The 18,909-nt window shown below is 35.1% G+C and overlaps 1 protein-coding gene across 1 annotated transcript in view; it reads right to left on the bottom strand.

Moving 5' to 3' along the window:
* The window catches only part of LOC106872980 (serine/threonine-protein kinase 10-like), a 73,781-nt gene extending 55,080 nt beyond the window's left edge, over positions 1-18,701 (bottom strand). The window contains exon 1 of the mRNA XM_014920170.2: positions 17,128-18,701. Within this exon, the coding sequence (XP_014775656.1) occupies positions 17,128-17,295 (168 nt within the window). The 5' untranslated portion in view covers positions 17,296-18,701. The remainder of the gene's footprint in view (positions 1-17,127) is intronic.
* Positions 18,702-18,909: the final 208 nt, after the last annotated feature.

Here is an 18,909-nt window from a genome sequence, read left to right as displayed (position 1 = left end):
ATTCACATTGACATTACACATCCAACGGAGCATACTGGCTTCATTCCTTGCGAGCTTACGTATGTCCTCAGCAGTTACAGCCCATGTTTCACTGCCATGTAGCATGGTTGTTCGTACGCATGCGTCATACAGTCTGCCTTTTACTCTGAGTGAGAGTCCCTTTGTCGCCAGCAGGGGTAAGAGCTCTCTAAACTTTGCCCAGGCTATTCTTATTCTAGCAGCTACACTTTCAGCGCACCCACCCCCACTACTAACTTGGTCGCCCAGATAGCGGAAGCTATATATATATATATATATATATATATACACACACACACACACATTCACATGCAAATCTGTATGTACATATATATATAAAAAATACATAGCTAGTGCTCTCTCTCTCTTTCATTTTGTGTGTGTGTGGGTGTGCATATATATATATAGATAGATAGACAGATAGATATATGCACATGTGTGTGCATATATACATATGCACAATGTATGTGTGTGACACTAAATTCAGCTTGCGAAGACCTGTTGGGGCAAGTGAGATCGAAACTGAACCAAATTCAATGACTGGCACCCGTGCCAGTGGCGCGCTAACAGCACCATCTAAGCAGGATCACTGCCAGAGCAGCGGTCTCGCTTCCATGCCAGTGGCATGTAAAAAGCACCATTTGAGCATGATCGTTTCCAGTTTCGCCTTACAGGCACTTGTGCCGGTGGCATGTGAACAAAACATTGGACTGACTCCTGTGCAGGTGGCATGTAAAAAAAAACACCATTTGAGTGTGGCCATTGCCAGTACTGCCGGACTGGCCCTCATGCCAGTGGCACGTAAAAAGCACCCACTACACTCTCGGAATGATTGGCGTTAGGAAGGGCATCCAGCTGTAGAAACTCTGCCAGATCAGACTGGAGTCTGGTGTAACCATCTGGTTCGCCAGTCCCCAGTCAAATCGTCCAACCCATGCTAGCATGGAATGCAGATGTTAAATGATGATGATGATGATATATAAATCCTCTGGAGTAGAGCTAACTCAACGCAAGCTAGGACTTACTTCAACCCTGGCTAAGTAACCCGGCCAATGGTGTCTGATTAGTGAAAGCCCCAAATCAACCAATGATCCCAAATAACAGCACTGATGATGCCTCAAGGTACATCACAAGATAACAAGTATATATAAACAAGATTATATTAAACAATTCCCTGGTGATGTGAACACATGCATGTATATTCTTTTATGTCCAGGGTGAATGAAAATAATTTTTATATGTATATGTCTTCATTGGTTTTTAGTTCATTCCACATACTTATGTGCATGTGAGTGTAATCCATTGATATAAATATATATAACTTTAAATGAAATACTTATACAACAATAAGAAGAATACTATTTAATCAATGATTGAAAGCATTTAAGCATAAGATCAAATAGAACTGATATTCTAATCTAATTTCACCAGGAAAACCCATCAATACAGAAATAGATCCTTTAAAACAGCTCCATGAAAATGTCTCAGAAGCACATGCAATTGTATATACACATACATATATAACGATGTATAGGATACAATAGACTAAACTAGGTCTATAGAAATACACTCTGACAAACCTACATATATGCATGTGTTTCATTAAGTAAAAAACATATTTACAAAAAACATATACACGATGATGATGATGATGATGATATATATCATCATCATTTAATAGTCATTTTCCATGCTAGCAAGGGTTGGACACTATATCTATCTATCTATCTATATATATATATATTGTACTTAAGTGCTTTTTAATACTATCTAGCATGTACACTCCTCAAAATATTTTAAATCAGTAGCATGTCTGGATTATTATTAAAATACAATACATCATACTTAATAAAAAGGCAAAACTAATTGGAGAAGAAACCAAGGAGATAGGACTACTTAGTTATAGACATTGCTGCACCAACAGTATTGCTCAAGTTGCCTAATGCCACTTCTACCACTATAGATTTTATACAGATACCATTGCTATTTCACATCATAAGAGAGTTATATCGTAGAAATAGTGGAGACACAACTAAACTCTGAAGAAAACAAAAAAGCACTACACCTCACTAAAACTGTCAGTAAATATGATATTTGGGATGTGAAGACTTATGTCTTTTAAATAAGTACACTTATCCATCAACCAAACTTAGTTGGTTCAGCTATCAAGTCACCATGTTAAATCTTCAAATCATTTTTTTTACTTAGTCGAAGAGAGAGGCAGCACACATGTCTTTATATATATATATTGAACCTTTATTTTTTCCAGACCTCCAAGACTCGTTGGAGGAAGAGAGCCAAATGTTTATAACAAAATGAACTCCATTAAAAATACACATATAGCAGGTGGTAGTATTAAATTAGATGAGTTAAGCTTTGTTACAAGGATCACTAAAGTGTCTTCATAACAATATTCAAAGCATTTTGTTTTTCTCAACTAACATAGCAGAAACTCCATATAATTGAGTGCTTTATTGACATACTGAGTTCAAATTCATGGATGAAGAAGGCCAGAAAGGTGTTGCACAAATCGTTTTAACTTAGGCACAGAGTCTTAAATATCAGCAGGAGGGAAAAGTAGATTACATCTACCCAACTACCTGATAGTTTATTTTATCAACCCAAAAGGACAAAAGGTAAACTTAATCTCAGCAGGATTTGAACTTAGAAAGTAAAGAACCAGAATACCACAAAACATGTTATATGACACTAACTATTTTGTCAATACATCACCCTCAGGTGTTGCAATAATATTAAAAAAAATACTACCAATAACAGTAGAAACAATGGGAAGCTTTGTGACCCCAAATCAAACTCCATATATGGTATTATCAAATTACCATAGTTAATCTAATCTCAGGCTTTCAATTACATACACTTATATACAGCTATAATACAGCAGGGCAAAATGAATTGTAGATATAGCATAGAGCTCATGAGTTGATGTGGACTTGAGTTTTGCTCAAGGGTGAGAAAGTACTATGAATTAATAATGGAAAATATCCAAGTCAGAACTGGAAAGAAATGGTTACACATCAGATCAGAAAACAGTGAACCTCACAAAAAAGATGGAACATTAAGAAATTCTTTATTTTTGAGAGGTTGTAGTGATAGAGTCATCAAGGGCTATTGACATCTTGCACTTGCAAGATTTGGGGTTAATAGTTTACAGTAGACACAACTCTTTCATCTGAGTGGACTACAGCACTTGCACAAAAATACAATTCACCACTTAGTCGGTGCTTTGAACTCATGACCTTATGATCAGTAGTCCAACAGCCTGATAGTTTCAACTGGAATACAGACTTGCCACTTCATAAGAGTTTTATTTATGAAGTGTCAAATTTATACAGGAGAGAAAATGGGAAGCTGCAATATTTATATCCTTCCTAAGAACATTTATAAAATATGAACTTGTTCCAACAGGAACAGAAATCTTGTCCCAGACTAAGTTTGCTATGAACTTACCAACACCACATCCAACAAAGAATTACAGGTAGCAGAGAAAAACTGGGAGCAAGAATGTGTTCACATTAAAAGATTAGACAAGTAACTCTGTTATCAGATACTCAGCTACTGCATCTATACATGAACTCCTAATCTTGCACATTTTCAAGAAATATTAGTTTTTGTTTGTAACAAAGTACTTTGTACTCTACATTTTAAAGGAAATTGTTCAATTGTGATGCCCACACTTCCTCTAACCTTTTCAGTAGCTATATTTAAGTTAATAAACTCTTAAACAAGGAACACTGAAGCAAACAGAATTATGTGCCTTATCTATTTGACTGATTACATTGGTTTATGTCTGTAACTACTAGCTCATCTATTCTTGTCAAACCATCCAACCCATGCCAGTATGGAAAAAGGGAAGTTAAATGATGATGATAATGACACTGTTCAAGAACACTTTACATTAATATTGTTCAAATAGAATACAAACATGTCCAGAATCTGCTGCTACTGCTAATACTCATTTCAATCCTTCACCAACATTTTATCTTTTACTGCATTATTTTGTAACGGATTAAACCTAACTGAAGACAGATATTTTAAGTTTCTCAATTGTTTCTTAATAATTAAGTGGTTTCTTTCATTCATCCCAATATTTAAACATAAACCAATGTAATCAGTCAAGTAGATAACTTCACTCAGTATGTCAGGCCATCTACTAGAAATAAAAACCATGAAAAAAAAAAGCATGTTAATGTTACTTCCTTAATAATTAAAACTATCAAAAACTCCCATTACTGACACCTAATTGGAAAATTAGGTCTTTTGTTTTTTAATTTGTTTATAAAACAATTCTTATCTTCTATTTAATTTGTCTAGTACAATATTACAACACTAATTCTAAATAAATACTCATTTTGACAACAGATCACCATTTTCAAGCAACTTACTACTCAGCATGACAAAAGAACTTTTGCTAACAAAGCATTTGCCTTTGGTTGTTTTAGCTATCCATTTCATCTATTGTCAAGTGAAATTTAATTAGATATCTACTTAAGCTTCTCATTTTATCTTCCTTTTTCAAGGGACTAAAATTACTTTCTAAGGTCATATTAAATTCATTGCATATTTATTTCATTACAAAATTACATTCCAGCCTGCTTCAAAGACCTGGAAATACCAGGTCTTCAAAATCCATACCTTACATTGTTTTCATGTAATGGATTCAGGAAAGTATGTATTTAGTTTTGTTCTTAACTTTAAAACCATTTTGGTACTGACTTTGCTTTTCATCTTTCCAAAATCATTGAAATATGTACTAGGCATGTACTTGGGAGGATTAAATCAATTTGTGTGTCTCCCCTGCAAATTCATAAATTGTACCAATGTAAGAGACCAGCAACTTTACAGATTTCTTTTTACTGGGAATAATTTTTCTTTTTTCTATGCAAAAAAGAAGAAATTGACATCTGCAAATTTTAATGGTATTTTATGTAATAACATTCCTTCCCAAAGTCAACATAGAGATTAAGATTTCATTATTAAGGAAGGGAAATGAAAGATGTGCCCAAAGGTACAACAATGGTTTTCAAACATTATTCTAAATGTGACAACCCTGTTCTAAAATTTAGAGCTTAAAGCATGTAGTCCATTTCAAAGCACATTAAAGAGTTAGTTTGAGAGAGTACATGAAGTGAAACAACTATATAAAATTTATCATACTATTTCAAAATCCATAGTGTAGGAAATCCAAGTTGTCTGTAAACAAATCAGCTACCCATATTTTCACAAGCGCTATACACTATGCTCTAAAAAATTAGAGATTCAGTATCTAGACAAAAACCCAACTGAGTTTTTTTAATTAATGAATCTGAGAAAACATTTTCTCCCATGGCACACTAAAATACCTATTTTTTTTATCCCCCACTTTTACACAGCAGTCACAGAATCACAACTAGCCAGATCAATGAGGAACTAATTCATTAGTCAAAGGTTATATTGTATGCAGCCTTTCACTGATTTTATATTGCATACTTGGTAAATGTACAAACACAGAATAACCTCCCACAAGTTGTATCTAGATTACAATACTTTAGGTACTATGGATACTGAATAAATAAGTACTTCATCAGCTTCCAGAGCTAAAGTTTGCTAGCTAAACTTTTGACAATCTTACATTCTATGCAATAAAAACAGACATAGGCCACAGCTGACAACAGCACCTTCTGGAAAAGGCAATGAATTCAAAAACATATGGTTCACTTCAGAGTCATACCAAAACCATTTGTACAATGAAGAAATCCTTTGTTATCAAAAAACAGAATTGTTTTCAATGATATAAAGCCTATTTTCTATCCTATAACTAATACTGATAAAGTAATCAACTTCAGCTTGTAATGCTCTATCGCTGCTACCTCTTATTTGTAATACACAATTATCCACTTCAAAATGCCACCACACCTTGAATACACATACTGGCAACATAACTGGTGCACATTAAACTATACCTTTTTCGTCTTTGCTCTTAAAAATCTAACTACAAAAGGTGGAGTGAAATTTAGGGCTGAAAAGCAAGTTGAAATCATTCTCTTAATGAAGTACAAAGTAATTATTCAATCTTTTTTAATCTACCATGTCTGCAAAGATACAATTCTATTCAGAAAATCTGGAAACTCTCAAATGATCAATAATGTAATTAGTCACCATGTTAAGTAAATTAAAATACTACTAGTGTATATTTTTATACCCTCACTAAAACTGTCAGTAACTATGGTATTTGGGATGTGAAGTCTTATGTCTTTTAAACGAGTACACTTATCCATCAACCAAACTTAGTTAATTTAGCTATCAAGTCACCATATTAAATCTTCAAATCATTTTACTTACCATAGGATGAATTTTCTTATGAACCCTAGTAAAATTCAAGCCAACTTCCTACATAGTCATTAAGATAAATGCATTTAAAGTCATAAAGCTACAAGAATTTCAAAGTAAAAGTGAGGCTACCCTATACCAAAGATCTTTTGTGACAAATAATGACTTTTCACCAGGTACAACAAAGCAGTCTCTTTAAAAGTTTAGTACTTTATTTTCATTACAGAAAACCAAGTCATTTATTAGAACACCTAGAATAATAAGACACATATATAAATATGTCATGTATCTCCCAACTAAGCATTATGCAAAACAGTATGGGGAGCCTGACAGAAGTAGTCACTAGTTGTTTAGTCCTAAGGAGCTTTGATTGAGCAGGTCTGACCTATAGTCAAAGATGTTTCAACTGTGACTTTCACAACATTTTCCCATGTATAGAATAAAACAAGGTTACATTATCAAACATAACCTTTCATTACTTCTAGACAATAGAGAGTGATTTCAGAGATGTACAGATGTTATTTCTAGCAGGTCAAAGTTAACAGTAGTGTTCCTACTGAAACTTTCAGTTTTCTAGAATCAAGAATGGTATCATTAGTGCACCAGTAGATCAAAAAGGGTTATCCAATTACTGAAATTAGGCAGCAAGGAACAGCCAGTCGAAATGGTAGCAAGTGCATGATGTTTAGATGAATGAGACAGGACTGAAAACCCAAATCATGAACCTATCAACATTGCCAGCCTGCTATTAAGCCACTAACTTGAAACCATCAAGGTGAGAATGAAAATAACATTTATCAAAAAGCAAAAAGAATTTGCTTTAAAAAGATGAATGAAAGCAAAAATGCAATAAGACTTGTCATTGTATGGTAATAAATATACAAGGATTAGCATGCCAGAACATGATTCTTACAAGATCTAGCAGGATTTGCAAATAATGCTTTTACAGACTTCTTGAATTTTTGTTCCTTCAACCAAACAAGAATTATACAGTATACTAGAATTTACAAGATTTGACATGCCTCTAATATAAGTATTTGTCCCGAGAGAGAGAATTACCTTCATTACAGTCTAATCCTGAACACATGCAAAAATTGATTTTAAATGTAGATAGCTGTAATTCTAAAACAGCCAATGGTTATTGGAAACATAACACTACCAAATAACATTGACAGATAAGGAAGTATTTTCAGGCATAAGCGACTGAATGGGCTAACTATCCTGCTGCAGAATAAATGCAATTTCACATAAAATCACTCAAGTTTATGAAGACTAGAGGTGGTCTGGATAAGTAAAAGCTAATTGCTTTTATTAATTCACAGAAAGGTTAATGAAAAATATACTACTGAAAAGATGAGGAGAAATGACAGAAAAAATATTTAAACATTTACAACAAATAAAAATGAATACCAGACAACACAAAATTGCACAAAACTAACACACAAATATATTGTATGGTCCTCGAAGGACTTGAACATGAAACATCTAGCATGCTAAGTTTTTAAAAGATGGCAGAAGCACTTCAACAATAAAATATCCAGTAATTCTTTTCCGTTATCATCATAGACTTATCCCTTATTCTATTATTTGAGAGCATTAACTTTACAGAAATCTAATCTGCATCCACAAAATACAAGCTTGCATCAAATCAATGAAGAGTCTCTATACTGGCATTCAATATGCTTGAAATAGCAGTCAAATTTCACCACATTCTCTTAAAAAAGAAAACATTGGCTTATATAATCCTAAATACACAACTAAGAATAGAAGACAAGATCATTATGTCTGAAACAATTTGTAACATAAGACTATCATTAGGTCAAGCCTGAGGCTAAATAACAAGACGGCAACACTGCTTTATTTTGTTCTGTTTTTGTTGTGATTTTAATTTTCAGATAAAAAGTATAAAACACAACAGGCCTACTAACATTTTTCCCTACTCAATTTTCAAATAAATTATATATGAACAAAGACCTAGTTTTGTCAACTAATTAATCCAACAAGATGGTACAGTTTAAATTTCTATCAATTAATTCACTGCTGCTTTTTTTTTTTCAATTCTACAGATACACGAGAACAAATCACACCTTAAATAAATGGTTAACAATGATTCTAAATAAATCTTCTTGAAGTGTGTCAACTAAAACCATGCACTACATCCTGTTTGACCATGGTAAATGCTTCCAAACATTCAAACAATGACAAATATCAAAGTAATTAATTCTCTTAGGGTTTTTTTAAAGTAATTCTTAAAACATTTCTCCTTTAACCATTTTGTTACCAAATACCTGTTAAAATACACTGCCTTTGTTTTAATTAATTTTGGTATTAGTGAAGAATTTAATAAAATAACTTTACCATTATTAAACTGAAGTTTGGAACATAAACTAATATGAAATTTTTATGAGAGGTTTTAATTTAGTTCACTTTAAAATAGGAAGTTTGTAGCATAGACCCATGGGAAGTCTTGGGCAGTTTGGTATCAAAAGGGTAAACAGTTTGCTAATAGTGTTCTAGTGATGGCAAAAGTAGAACTGTATCTCTTCAGCCTCATTTTCTCCCTAACACTGCAGGTTCTCAGATGTTAGGTACTGTTACATGACAGGCTAACTTGTAGCGGCAACATTCCTAAATAATGGATGGTATTAGATATCATAACATGAAACAATCTCTCTCACCCACCTGTCTGAGTACACACACACACACACACACTTACAGGGTGAATGTGATTTAGAAAGAAATTCAGAGTAAAAACAAAATGTTTGTTACATTACATATAAATGAGCAAGCAAACATGCACAAATATACATATACACATTGTGTAGTTTTCTTCCAGTACACAGACATAGATCTACACTCCTTCCTAGATCAAACAATGCAAAAAACCAGTATCTCCATAAATTAATTATTCAAGCTTGAAACATCTAGTTCATCCTATTCTTAGAGAAGTGGTGAAATTATTATACATCTATATAGAGTTCACTTTCTCTTTAAAATATATATATAAAATTATATGGATATAGGCTATAGTCCATTAGCAATATAATGGACTATATCAAAAATTTATTTCACTCAATTATTGCATTTTCGTTTTTGTAACTACCTATTATATATGTATTAAAAGTCGAAAGTTTTTCTTCAGCCTGCAGACCCATTTGGCCAGAACTTATTCCAGTTTCTGTGGGGTTTAAGAAACTGGGAGTATGAAGTACCCCTCTGAACAGGATTCCAGTTTATAAAAGGCTTATTCCAACCAGCTATCACCGGTACTCATTTTCAGATGAGTGGACTGAAGCAATGCGAATCAAAGAGGGAAAATATCTGACCAATTCTGGAAATACAACATGTTAAGTAGATCTATTAAGCTATTTTTGAGTAGATCTACAGTGCAATCAAAGCCTATCTAACAAAGCATCCAGCCAGTGCTCTTGCCATGACCCCCCCCCCCCACTAAAGCCGTCTCTGCTCTTTGAAACAAACTAGTTTCATGCTGCCTTCACTAAGATAGTATAGTCTAGCATACGCTATATCTGAAGAAGAACAACACATGACTGAAATGTTTTTGATCATAGATTTTGACTTGACTTGGAGCCAACTTGGAGCTAAACAACAACTTCTGCAGTATTATATGTGAGTTATGCTATAGGGTAACACACTATGTATGAGGTAAGGAAACCAAAAGAATTAAGAAATTTTTAACAAAAACGGTTTTGGAATCACTGTTATAGATAAATAATGACAATCACTTAGTTAATCATAAAGTTATTATTGTATGTAAAAAAATAAAATCAGCATGTTGACTCCACTATAATAGTTTGCCAAATCAGATGGGATAAAAGTTAAAGTCAACCCAAACACTAACAGTTACTAAAAGAGGCAAAGCCAAAACTTATCCAATCCAGACTCTTTACGTAATTGCCATCTCCGTTGTTCTTATATTTAAAACTTCTCAAAAAAAAAGCCTTGGTTTACACTCCTCCAACTACACACATAAAAATGTTTGTAGCAATTGTATTTGATAATGGTTAGAAAACCACAGTATTTTTATTGATACAGGATAATGAAACTGTAAGACTCGATGAAAACCCAGTGTCTATATCCCCTCTTACACTCATTTTTGCACTCCATCACTACCATCTTTATCGTTTTCTCTACTCCCATCCACCCCTATATATAGGATAGCTATGCTTGTCTTTCTATCAGACCTGGCATAAAGCAACTTCCCACTCTCAAATACTCTCCCTCGCCACTTCATAGCAGAAGGTTTTCCTTTTCTTGTCTTGCCAGTTACTTAGGAACTTCGCTAGTGTCAGTGGCACAATAATGGCACCTAGTACACACTATAAAGTGGTTAGCATTAGGAAGGGCATCCAGCCATAGAAACCATACCAAAGTTGACACTGAACTTTGGTACAGCTCTGCAGCTCATCAGATCCTGTAAAACTGTCCAACCCATGCCAGCATGGAAAATGAACATTAATTGATGATAATTCAAGTAAGAGTTGAGGAACAAATACTCAGGTATTTTTCCTGTATTAGACAGCAGGTATCATTCCAACTTCATTGTGGTTGCCAAGAGCCAAGTTAGCAGTTAAATCTAAATATATAACCATGTTAGCTTCTATTGGTTTGATACTGTCAGTTCTCGTTAAACGAGGACCATTACCTATATCTTTAGAACCTCTTTCAGATTGATGAAATCAATAAAGTATTGTGTGTGTATTTTTTTGCGCATTTATTCATGCTTAGATGTATGTGGGTATGTTTGCATGTATGTATAATTACATATATGGGTAAGTACAAGTGCTGCACCTTTTCATACATGCTCTAAATGTGGGAGTGAATTCCTAGCATTGATAGACTTCATCAGCCATTTCTGGACCCCCTACACCAGAAATACAAACTGATCCTGAGTGAAGATCATCTTCGACAATGAAAGACCAAAAATAAGTGTCTACATCTGAATGTGTATGTGCATTCATTTTTGTGTATGCATATGTGATCATCACTATATGTTGTCTGGGGATATCACGATAATCAGCTTCTGATTGCTACAAAGTCAATACAGCGTGTGACAGGATTTTCACTGATTTATCTTGACACAAAGTTACACAAATTTGTAAAAGGGTGGGAAGGGGTGAAACCAGCTCAATTGAATCCCCTGCATTAGTAACATGATTGTTACTCATTTTCACTGACTGTGGATATAAAAAAATAGTTAATGCTGTTTGATTTTAACTTAGAGCACAGCAAGGTGAAATTAAATTTTGGTATGTTGGGCATTTAGAAAGGCATTACAGCATTTCTGAAAAACAATAGCTACCCAACTATTCACACTTTATTGTGATGTTAGGTGTTGCCAGAAATATCAGGTATTAAGCTTTTCCAACACCATCAATCTTCTTAAGGCTAAAATAGGTACAATGGAGAGATGTGCAATTCATTGTTGAGGGCAGTATAGACAGTGTATAGCTGACAAATGTTTCATTAGTATTGTAAGTGTTGAATTTCAAAGCCCATGCAGGAAAGAAGTATTACAACAGACACCCAAAGGAGTCAAAACTGTTAAACTCCAAAAGGTTTTAGTATGCTTATGGGAATTTACTAGTCTTTAAAACTATCTCAACTAGCTTGGCAGCCATACAGTATAAACATGCAAGAAGAGGTTGATAGTTCATGATGATGATGATGATATGAGCCATATCCTAAAATAGTAGATAACGAAAGTGACAAGATAAAAGTCAGAAAAACTGTTGTTAAGAAGTGGCAGACTTAAGCGAAGTGATAAAAAGAAATTTTAAATAAATATTCAAGCGTGGTTGATGCCAGTGCCACTGAATTGATCCCGTGCCAGTGGAAAGTTAAAAGCACCATTCGAACGTGTCGTTGGCAGTGCTTGTTTGACTGGCTCCTGTGCCGGTGGCACATAAAAAGCACCATTCGAGTGTGGTCAATGCCAGTGCAGCTTGACTGGCCCTCATGCCGGTGGCATGTAAAAAGTACCATTCGAGCATGGTCGATGACATTACTGCCTGACTGGCCCTCGTGACGGTGGCATGTAAAAAGCACCCACTACACTCTCAGTGATTGGCATTAGGAAGGGCATCCAGCTGTAGAAACTTTGCCAGATCGGATTGGAGCCTGGTGCAGCCTTCTGGCTTGCCAGCCCTCAGTCAAACCGTCCAACCCATGCCAGCATGGAAAGCAGACGTTAAACGATGATGATGATGTATTTTAGGAAAAATGAACTCATCCTAAGAAAAGTCAGAAAATATTTTAAAAACTCAGTAAGCTTTTGTTCTTCCTGAGTTGGCATTTAGTAGTGAGCCAACTCAAATTTTGTAATATCCATTCAATATCTCACTCTTGTGAGTTCAATTCATGCCAACATCAAACTGACTTTGTATCGTATCACTCAAGGAACCATTAAATATTTAATTAACTATATTTCTTTCCCTATAAACTAGCCAAATGCTGAATCAGAAGAAATAATTTTTTCTTAAGAGAGTCAGATTATGCATAACAATATTTAGTTGTGTCTTTTTAAAATTCTGAGATCAAATCATGGTGAAATCAGCCTCCCTTTTTATTCCACTGAAAAGGAATAAATAGCAGTTCCATACTAGGGTCAATTTAACCAGCTACACCCCACTTCCCTACAATTTTTTGTGCCAGTGAAAGAAATCAATACTACTAACAATGCTCTCCATCTTAAAGCTTTATGCCTGGTTAAGAAATTATCACAACTACAGCTATGTGGATTATACTACTACTATCTCCACCTCAAATCACAACCTTTTCTATTAGAATGAAATAATCTTAAGATTAACTTCTACTGAATCCAAATAAACAAAAACATGGAGTATTGGCTGCTTTTAAATCTGGTTAGTGGAGAGAAAGCCAAGTATAGAAAAATGATAGTAGGAGACATAGTGCCAAAACAGAGCTGGTGGGAGGATGAGAAGGAGGGACACAGATGTATGTTATCAGACTGATGGTAGTAAGAAAAGTAGGTGGAATGTGATGAGGGAAACTGAAGAAGAAAAAGGTGATTAAGGGGGGGGGGGAGAAGAATAGGGAAAGAGAAATTGATGGCGATATGTAAGGAGATGCAAATGAAACTACAATGGGTTGGAAGGATTGTGGATGAAGGAAGCTGGAGAAAAAAAGCAAAAATGGATAGAGAGGAAGTAAAAAGAGCATTGGTAGAAATGAAGAGAGGGACAGTGATAGGATGGGACAGTGATAGGATGGGACAGTGATAGGATGGGACAGAGAAAATCTGTAGAGCAGGAGAGAAGGGCCGGAAAAAAAAAAGCAACAGGCGGTTGGTAGGGTTTAAAAAAGAATAGAAAGGTTGGTAGAAAATGGTAGGCGGGTTGGTAGAAAAGGAGAGGGAGACTGAAAAAAGTACAAACGGACAGGTACAGTAAAAAGAAATAGGTAAACAAGAGAGGAGTTTGATAGAAAGGGGCAGAGAGAAGGTAGGTAAAGTGAAAGGGACTGAAAGAAAGGAAGTGAAGGGTTAACATAGAATTTACAGATTTGGGATTCAGTGCGACCGAAATGAAGGGGTTAGCCTGAGTACTGTGTGGGTAAGACTGCAGCGGTCATGCTTCAGTGGAGAGATTTATCAATGAGCCATACACTGAGCAGCTGCTTAACTAACGATGACCCTGAAATGAACACTGATCAGCTGGCAACCTTCAAACAGATTGGAAAAATCGATACCAGAGCCAAACAATTTAAGAGGGAATGAAAAAAGAGCTCGTGCAAAGATCTATTTTAGAAAAAAAATAAAAAACATTGAAAACATTAGAAGTGCTGCTGAAGACCAGGTCTTTAGATTCTTTTGTATCAAATATCCGACAATAATATCTATTAAATAATTTCCTCACAAGGCCTCAAAGTAAAATAAAATCAGTTTTTGCCAGAGAAATATTAACCACCTCAACCAAAGTGGTAGTGATAGAGGGTGTATGCGAAAGAGTACAAAGATTGAAGGGATGAGTGCGCACGTGTGTAAGACCTTGTGTCTGTGCACTAGAAAGTGTGGAGATTCTCCGAGGTTGCAACGATACGTGGTGAAGCGACAAACATCGGAATAAGCCAAAATCAGTGATCTCTGACAGTAATGTCCTAAAGCCTTGTAAAGTTGCATGTATATAAGTATGCAAATACACACACACACAGCTATTACAGAGTGTGCGAAAATGCAACGGATGAGGGAAATATTATTTGTGTGCGTGTTTGTTGATATTTGTACACCTCTCCACCCAAAGAGTTTTAATGAAAGGCAATTAATCTTCAGTAACGTTTTTCGACATTAACAGATAATTTGCTCGGGATCGATTTATACTAGCTGAACATATCCAACAATTTTATCTGCTTCATTATATAAAATGTAAACCAACAAAAACATTTGGCCAAATAAATCACTTTCCTTTACGCATATCTCTGGTAAAAATCAAAGTCGTGAGTAAAATACAGAACGAAAGACAAAACAAAACACCTGCAGGTGAATTTTGCAGTTTGAGGCTACAAGTCAACCTTATTTAGTTGTCAATTACACTCACGTCGTCTTGGTTTGTGGCAAAAGAAAACCACATTTTTTTTTTTTTTTTTTTTTTACTTTACGATGACTAATTGCATACAGAGACGGATACAGTTGATAAAATTGATCCAAGTCATTATTATTATTACAAAGATAAGATATAGTTGATACCGAGGAGATGTTTTTGTTTTCACTTTAATCAAACCATGTCCCAAAGCGACAGAAAAATTACATGACATTTAAGTTGAAGGATTTTTGTTTTCCTTGTAATTGATAGGTGTGGTCGACAGATCCGATCACCAACAAAACATTACTGAAATTTTATTCTATCACCTCTTCTGTCGATACAGTAGAATGAATAATTTCTTTCGCCTATACATTTATAGAAAAGAACTGAGAGACTAAGTGAAACGTTTATGTCCAAAACGGACAGAAGCGGTCCAAAAGATATGGTTTCATCCGGAAACTGAAAGCGGATCACAAACTGAGCTTGCCGGAAGCGTACATATCTTCTCTGCAGAACTCTGCGCTTTTCTCTCACAAACACACTAGGCACGCTAGATCCACTCAAGATGTGCAGGAGGAGTCCATGCGTGTTTTACGATACAATTAACCGACACCAAATAGACTGGATGGACTTGTATTGCCGCGAAACGACAAATGGCATCAAGGCCAATCAATTCGTACCCCTCCTCTCCAAAAATACGTATACACACATATTTTCTTTTTAACTTAACAAACAATAAGACTTAGTAAATCCCACAAATAACCAATTTAACTGCTGAACGACACGAATAAGAAGTTTAACAAGTAGAAGACAATAGCGGTCCAAAAAACAAGATTTTTATCAGTTCAATAGACTAAAAACTGTAGCCACGAGGATATTCTGAAGTAGAGACATTAGCAGAAATTGTAGTAATTATTAGAAAGCAGTAGAACGGAGAAACGGTAAAATACCAAATTGAAATAAGGTTAACCCTTTGAAACCCTTTACATTTTGAGTTCAAATTTCGACAGGGAATGACTTCACTTTTTATTTCCCCCACCCAATGACAGTCGATAAGTACCAGTGAACATTCGATCAACTCTATAATCCTCTTCCTATAAAATAGTCTTCTCTTAATGTAACAAACCATCGTGAAAATGGAGCGGGGGATAGTAGAAGGGGTAGTAGCAGTATTAATAGTGGCTTTAAAAAGATAATAATGATAGTTATAGTGAGGTTAAAGATGGTCGTAGTAAAAAAGAGGTTCCATAGTATCTAAAGTTTAGATGGTTTTACTTCAAGAAGAGCAAGTTGTTATTCCATCAGTTTACATGTTTATGACTAAGTAAAACTCATGCACATACTTCCGAACGAACGAACATACACGCCTTAATCATTAAGAAGGAAGCAGGCTGTTGCCGTTTACGTCAAAACCACTTCATAATTATCATCATCATTGTCATAAGAAATTCAATCAAACCTAAACAATATATGACAATAAGATGGTAACGAAAAAACAGCCGTAGCTATGAGGATATTCTCATGGTGATAGCATTGAATAAAAATAAGTAATAGTGCTAGAAGTGGCGCTTAGAATATACAACCACTGAATTTCTACGTATCAATACCTTGGATTTAGATGTGAAGTTGATAGAATCAGTTCCCTATTGCATTGCTGATACTAATACTTATTTTATTGACATTTCATTTCCCAGGGAGAAAAAGTAAAGTCAAAGCAGTATTTGAACATACAGGCGTAAGACGGCTTAGATCCAATAAAATATCTAGACTAATAAGTAAAGTGTTACTACGAATCATTCTCACATTGGTACAAGGCTACATACATGTTGAGAGGTCGGGGAATCTAGTTGATTAAACCACATCAAATTTATTATAGGTATTTATTTTATGGACCCTGGAGGGATAAAAAGCGATGTTGGCTACAATTATATTTGGACTCAGAACGAAAAGAGAGATTGAACATCCGAACAACCTTCAAAGAATTTTGAATTTCACATAAGCACAAGGTCATAAATTAATAATGGTGAATTCGTTTGAATAACCGACAAAGTATAACTGGTACTATAAGATGTACAAAACAACAACAGAAGCGCAAGACTAAAAATTTTAAGAGACAGCTACAGTGGCGCCCTGTCGTTTCGACTACTCAACTGTCTTCGTCTTTCAAACAATATTAACAACAATAATAATAAATACTCCAGTAGGGTGTAGCTGAACGCACCTTGTATACTTTTCCGAAAGCTCCATCTCCCAACTCGCCGATTATATCCCAGTATAGTTTGGGGTCGACATCTGTTTTGATACATGGATGAATGTTCTTTTTCTTCTTCAAATCGTCGTCGGCACCACTAAGGCGGAAGATTTTCTTAAAGTTACTGAAGAATGACATAATGTCTTTTTTCTAGTGTGATATATAATTTGTACTTTTTTTTGTTGTGGTTCTTTTTGTCTCCGTTGAGAATGAATTTCCAACGAATTACGGCACCAACACCACTACTACTATATACACACACAACAAAATGAAATCCTGTTGTACTCCTGTGTGTGTGTAGCACACTGTTGAAATTGAGATACAAGCACGTAAAAGCCTACATGTGGGTGTCTGTGTGTATATATACAATTACTGGATCTTGTGTCACGATACAACACAACACACCCTTATTCTGATTGAATTTAGACGTTTGACAGAAGGAAAGGGAAAACACGACAGTTTGGTTATTGGTTTGTTCGATGAAGTATGTATTGACTTGTTTCTTAACTGGATGACCAAAACTGTAAAATCCCTTGGGATGAACTTATTGCTGAGGGGTTAGTTACAAATAATTTTGCCCACTCAATCACTCGTTCTCTTTGCTGCCGTAGGGTTTCAACTATTAGAGAATGTTAACATATGAGAGCAAAGGCGTTGTTTTCTTTTCTTTTCTTTTCTTTTTTACTTTCTTTAAATCCAAGTCCAAAATAACAGGAAATTGATCGTTGGAAATTACTTCTCTCTTTGTATATGAAGATGTGCGTGTTTCTCTCCGGTGGGTAGGTGTGGTAACTTCAAACTTGTAATTAAAGAAAATATTGGTATTTCGCTATATAATAAAACTGGAGTCTTTTTTTACGAGTGGAACAACGTCTTAGATTGACAGGAGTTGTGAGAAAACGGGATGTTAGGATGCTCATGCCTTCGCTAAGGGTATTTATGAGGCAACGTAAGTGGAATGGCTTCGACCGGGAATTTGATAACAATAACACTTCCTTCCGACAGTTCTGAAGTAACAAGCAGTATTATAAATATTATATGATGATAATAATATCAATAATAAACTGTTTTGTTGTTGCAGCAAGCTTTCAGCAAATCATACATTGAACTGTAGACAATTTCGTGGAAACACATTCAGTAAAAAGATATTTGGTTGCAGAGGTGGGCAGGGCTGTAACGCCAATCAACAATCGTTAATGCAAACAAAACAGAGAAGAGAAGACGATAGAAAAGGGGAATATACATGTATGTATAAGATAGATAGAAAATACCCTTTCGTTGCTTCAAATGAAAATATAATCCGGATTTTAAAAAAAAATGTAAATAAATTATCAGAGACGATTTCTTGTAGTCATGTTGTGTGTAATGGATAGAGGAAATAATGGAGTGTAATATATTCGGTTCTCATGAAGCTCTCCGTTGTGTATCACTCGGCCAGCCGCACCGATAATCTCCGATCACCATTCTCAATGTAGTTTTGGCAGCCATTTTGTTGTTTGACTATCCCGCATCATCTTCCCGTTTACGGCGCATGTCAACATATATCGCATCATGACGTCATAGCCTTCAGAAACACCTTTTCGCTTCTTCTTCTTTCTGTTATTTATTTTTCAAAGCAACCCCCTACCCCACTTTCCAAGCATATACCATTTGTATACACACACACACACACACACACACACATACTCACACACACTCACACACACATACTGACACACACTCACACACACACATATATGTATGTATATATAT

The sequence above is a fragment of the Octopus bimaculoides genome, chromosome 2, assembly GCF_001194135.2.
Source record: "Octopus bimaculoides isolate UCB-OBI-ISO-001 chromosome 2, ASM119413v2, whole genome shotgun sequence".
Classification (NCBI taxonomy): domain Eukaryota; kingdom Metazoa; phylum Mollusca; class Cephalopoda; order Octopoda; family Octopodidae; genus Octopus; species Octopus bimaculoides.
Note: the sequence above shows the minus strand (reverse complement) of the source record. Positions and strands in the feature narration are given on the sequence as shown.